Source organism: Acomys russatus, chromosome 12 (genome assembly GCF_903995435.1).
Source record: "Acomys russatus chromosome 12, mAcoRus1.1, whole genome shotgun sequence".
NCBI classification, from domain to species: Eukaryota; Metazoa; Chordata; class Mammalia; order Rodentia; family Muridae; genus Acomys; species Acomys russatus.
Genome location: NC_067148.1, coordinates 52,162,854 through 52,168,661, shown reverse-complemented (window position 1 = coordinate 52,168,661; position 5,808 = coordinate 52,162,854). Strand labels below are relative to the sequence as shown.

The window sequence follows — 5,808 nt, the reverse complement described above, 5'->3', positions numbered from 1 at the left end:
ACTTGCTGATCCAATTTTTTCTGACATGTAAGTTATTGCCTATAAATTAGTTGGCCAACTTTTAGAAGTTGCATTAATTCTTTTGGGCCAATTGCATACCCTTTAGTGCACAAACAGCACTGGAAGTTAAATTTACAGCCCTGAAGACCGGAGCCGTTAATCCAGATCAAAGCATTCCAGGGACCACTTCCATCTCTCCATCCTTCTTATATAGTTTTCATCTGGGTTATGAATAAGACATCTTACTCACAGAAAAGAAGTATTATGTCTTTGGGACATTTAAATTCTTGATTAATAATAGTAAAAAAATCTTTAAACCTTCAATGAATATGCTGATGTGCACATTCTCTTTGTTTCCCTCATGCCTGGAGCTCTTGGCTCATATAAGGATGGTTTAATTTTATTATGTAACAGTAAACCATGAGAATTAATTTTTTTTAACTGTGAGAATGATGAGAATGAAATTGAGGTTACGAAACTCACCTGCTTTGATTTGTAGCTGTTTCTTGTAGAATCTTTCCTCTTGGCTGTCATTAACAGTAACTTTCTCTGACTTCTATGTGACTTGATATTATATTATATATTATATATTATATATATTGTAGTGTATAATCATTTACTTTTTCTGCCAGAGGCTATCCTAATATTACTATTTCTACTTAAAACTGGTTTTATAGGTAATTTTCCTTTATAGTTCCCATAATGGTTAATTGTATGTGTTAAACTGGGTAGACCATGGTAGCCTGGTTTTTGGCTAGACACCAACCAAACTGGGTATTTCTGTGCAGATACTTTGTATATATGACAATAGACTTTGATAAGGTGAATCATTTCTATAGTGTGGGTCGACCTTGATTGTTCAAGTTGAAGACAATAGGAGAAAATCCTGAGATTCTCTAAGGCTGATGGAATCTGCCCCACCCTTCAATGTTTTGTAGTTTGTTCTTAGTTTTCATGTGCCAGCGTCACGGGCAGAAACCCAAACTCTCAAGGGGATCTTGAGAGCAAGAAACTGTGTGTGGAGATCATGACTCCACCAACAGCTGAAATCAACCAGTAGACCCATGGGGACACCTTCTAGTACTTGTCAAATTGCCAGGTGATTTGTAAATGAAGAAACAGTCACAGATAAAACCTCTAGAAGAACTACTTGGCTGGGTTCAACTGTCACTGTTAACCTACAGAACCATGAGCACGTCAACATTTTGCTATAATAAGCCATTAAATTTCAGAGCCATAGGCTAAGTAACAGTAGGGAACTGTTGCATACCTTCAATAGAAGTATATAGCAACCAAAAATGTGACAACAGGGTTGTGCACAGCACCAAGGTGAACGTTTGGTTCTCCTCAATAATATCAGACAAAGGAGATTTAAGGAGCAAACAATGTTACTAGAGTTCAACAGGGTTAACATAATTATACACTGTATATTTCTGATAAAAATAGTCTTAAAACATGTTAAGTAGAAAAAGAGAAAGAGTTGAGATTGCAAGAATCAAACTCAAAAATCAACAAAGCAGGGTATGATCAAGAGAAGTCAAGCAAGAGGTCAGAAAGGGAGGATTTCAGGACAGGCAACAATGAACTCAGTGCAGCTGTCCCTCTTCATCGTGTGTGGGGGAGGGGCTCATAGGCCGCATTCCTCACTCGGGGGGGGGGGGGGGTCTACTCTTCAAAAGTGACAACACAAAGACAGACTCTGAAGTATGAAGAGGACTGTTGGGGAGAAGAGAGTTTCAGCAAGAGGGGGTGTAAGAGAGGGTAACAAAGCCCCAAAGCTTAGCTTATGTGTGTATGAAAGTGTCAAAGCAGCTCATGCTTTGGGTGAGGATGTAGGGTAAGCAGAACACTCCTCCCCTACTGGTGGGAGTGTAAACATGTGTAGCCAGATGGAAATCAGTGTGTTGGTTCCTTAGGAAGATGGGAATAGGTCCACCTCAAGATCCAGCTGTCCCACTCTTGGGCATATAGCCAAAGGATTCTACATCTTACATCAGAGACACTTTTTCTACTATGTTCATGCTGTGCTATTCATAATAGCCAGAAACTGGAAACAACCTAGAAGCCCATCAACAGAAGAGTGAATAAAGAAAATATGGCAGGCCTGGAGAGATGGCTCAGAAGTTAAGAGCATTGGCTGCCCTTCCGAATGTCCTGAGTTCAATTACCAGTAACCATCTATAATGAGATCGGGAGTACATGCAGGCAAAAGCACTGCTCTATACATAATAAATAAATAAATATTTAAAAAAAGAAAATATGGTATTTTTACACAAAGTAATATTACGCTTCTGTTTAAACAAATGAAATTCACCGGTAAATGAACAGAGCTAGAAAAAAAAATCCTAAGTAAGGCAACCCAGACACAAAAGACAAATTTGTTTATATGTGGATGTCAGCTGCTAAGGGTTTGGTAAGGAGACTACACTCATATAACTACAGAGGTCAGAGACAGGATAAGAGACTGGGGAGAACATGGGATCGCTCTAGAAAGGGTAAACAGAATAAATAGTTATAAATGGATGGGGAGGCTTTGTAAGGGGGGGATCACATAGGAAGGGCTCAGGAAGAGGGGAGGGAAGAATGTGGGGAGGAACAATAAAACTAAGGGTCCTTTTCGGGTTGTGTGGAAACCTAATGCAGAGGAAACTACCTAAAGTATATACATATATGAAGGTGATACAAACGGAGTTGCCAAATAATGTATGACATGGGGCCCGAGCTGGAATCTCTTGTGGCCAAAGGTAAAAGGCAAACACCAACCGAGCCACAAACACTTCAGTCTACAATGGAGACCTACGATAGCACAGTAGTGGCATAAAGCGTATGGGACTAACCGACCAATACCCGATTGGATTTAAAGCCCACTCTAAGAGGTAGAACTCATGCCCAGTTTCTGTGGTGGCCACGAACCGGAGGCTCGATAGGTCAGGAACCTACAGGATAACCAAGTGCTACTCTCTACTAAAGGAACATAGCAACCGAACAAGTCATAACGGCATTCTGTCAAGGAGTATGTTTTAAAAGTCAAGCAGCTGAAAAAAGACACAAAAGAGATTTGAATAATACATTTAAGATGCTGAATTTAATTAAAAACCTTTACGTCTTGTGCCTAGCAGAATTCTAAGTCTCCAAATGGTCCTATGTGAGATATATATATATATATATATATATATATGCTTTGTGCAAGCCTTTCCCTCTGTGCATATAAATATGGCTGCAGCCTTTTTAAAAATTGTGTGTCTCTGTGAGTTTACATGTGTCATGTGAGTGTAGGTGCCCATGGAGGTCAGAGGGCATCAGATCCTCTGAAACTGGAGTTACAGATGGTTGTGGTGAGCTGCCTGATATGGGTGCTGTGAACTAAACCCAGGTCCTCTGCAAAGAGCAGCAAGTCAGGGCTGGAGAGATGGCTCAGCAGTTAAGAGCACTGTTTGTTCTTCCAGAGGTCCTGAGTTCAATTCGCAGCAACCACATGGTGGCTCACAGCCATCTATAATGTGATCTGATGCCCTCTTCTGGGAAGCAGGCAGAGCACTGCATATGTAATAAATAAATACATCTCTTTTTAAAGAAAAAAGTAGCAAGTCTTAACTACTGAGCATCTCTCCAGACTTGAAATGCTTTTTAAAAATATTTAAGTTTATTTGTGTATGAATGTTCTACCTACATATACTCCTGCATGCCAGAAAAGGACATCAGATCCCATTATAGATGGCTGTAAGCCACCCGGGGGTTGCTGGGAATTGAACTCAGGACCTTTGGAAGAGCAGGCAGTGCTCTTAATCTCTGAGCCATCTCTCTAGCCCCTATCAGGATCATTTCTCTGAGCAGTTTTTACCCCTGCTTAAAGACAAATTGCCCTACATGTAACAGCTATGTACAAAAATAAACAACAACAACAAAAGTTATAAAACTGTCTTTGGTTTTATAACTATAGATGAAAAACATTAAAATTCTCCAATCGAACAAGGTATGCAATGGTTTTGTGTTGTTGGGTTCTTTTGTTAAAACAATAAGAAAAAAAATAACTTACTGGGATATAAAGATAAGAGCTGAATAAGCACGCCACTAGTGGAGAAAGGGGAATGGATGTTTTCACAGAGCCAGCACTTTCTCCCAGACCGTTTCCAACTGATGTTCAACCAAAACAGAGCACTGGCCATTTAGCTTAAAAATGGGAAGGAAGAGCAATGCGCTTGTGCACACCAGTTACTCTGTGTACAAGAAATGGGAACAGGGAAAGCAAAGAATAGAGAAAAGTATGCTGTAGGAGTCAGGGTGATGGAACCAAATTGCAGCTTTCTAATTGAGGATGTATTTTTGGTCTACAAGAGAACTCTGGAGTAAAGCAGCAGGTTCCCTTTTTAGAAGACACCTCCTGGCTGCCACTGGAACACATCAATCGTACCTTTGTCCTCCGTTTCCAGCTGTGCAGGTGTCTGCTTCAGTGATTGGTTGCCCATCAAACCGGAATTCGATCGGCCTCATCGACAAAGCCCGTCATTCCCAAATGGGCTTTCCTCAGTTTACTAAGTGGTGTGTCTCTTAGATGCCACCACAGAACCATCCTGACCGCCACCTTCAAATTACTGTGATCGTTGTTCTCAGTCTTGCCTCCGTCCTTGGGTTTCGCGTCGGCCATGGCCAGAGCTGGAGTCTCTTAGCTGCTGCTTCACAAAAGAGGCACCAGGTCGGCCTGATTTTTAACTTTTTTCTTGTTTTTCATTTAAACAACTTGAGGGGTTCATTGCATTTCTTCATTTTCATTTTCATTTTTTTTTTTAAGATTTATTTATTTATTATTATGTATACAGTGCTCTGCCTGCATATACACTTGCAGGCCAGAAGAGGGCACCAGATCACATTACAGATGGTTGAGAGCCACCCCTGTGGTTGCTGGGAATTGAACTCAGGACTCTGGAAGAGCAGTCAGTGCTCTTAACCTCTGAGCCATCTCTCCAGCCCGCATGTCTCCATTTTCATATAAGCAGTTGGTTATACTCAAAACACGAGATACTGAGTGAGAAGATCCCACTTTTGATGATTTCTGATTACTAAGGTCTTGGCTTTTTTCTAAATGGCATGTTATTAATCAGTTTCCAAATTGAATCATAAGAGGAAAAACGGAAAACCCTCACTCCAAGAATAGCCCTCAAAATAGCCAAAAAGTATAACAAAAGCTGAACACATTTGGTTTAAGTGTTTTAAATCAAAGTTTATAAAAAATAAGGAAAACTGGTTGATCTTCTGGGGGCTGTGAAACGAGTTTCCTGGAAAAGGTGAAATATTTTTCACACATTTTACCTAAATCATTAAGCTGTTAGGTAAAATTGTGTTGCCCATGATTATGCTCAGGAGGGTGCCCAAACTGTGGGAGTACAACTTGGAGATGGTGGTACACAACTTTAATCCCAGCACTTGGGAGGCAGAGGCAGGTGGATCTTTGAGTTGGAGGCTAAGCTGGCCTACAGAGTGAGTAGAAAATCTGTCTTGAAAAAAGGATTGTGGGAGTCCATCATGATATAAAGAAGCCCGTGTCACTCATCAGAAGGTGAAGGACACACAGCAGATACACATCTCAGAAACAAACGGGAAGACACAGCAGCACTAGCCATTGACTTTGCTCTCACGAGCCTGCCGTTTGGATTGTGTGGTACAGATGCGGTTTGATGACCAACTTCCAAAACTACTCACTTTCTTAGCCAGCAAGTTGGAACGAGCTGTTGTCTAGAAACCCAGATGGAGGTTTGGCAGAGGCCAGCTCTCTCCACATGGCTTCCTTCCAGCATGACAGACGGGTGTAAG

At 41.0% G+C, this 5,808-nt stretch overlaps 1 protein-coding gene across 1 annotated transcript; it reads right to left on the bottom strand.

The window, feature by feature from the left end:
- Positions 1–4,367: 4,367 nt before the first annotated feature.
- Positions 4,368–4,645, bottom strand: LOC127196597 (small ubiquitin-related modifier 2-like). The gene is made up of 2 exons (XM_051154434.1): positions 4,496–4,645; positions 4,368–4,442 (listed from the first exon to the last, which is right to left on the bottom strand). The coding sequence occupies exons 1-2, from the start codon at positions 4,643–4,645 to the stop codon at positions 4,368–4,370; spliced, it is 225 nt and encodes a 74-aa protein (XP_051010391.1).
- Positions 4,646–5,808: the final 1,163 nt, after the last annotated feature.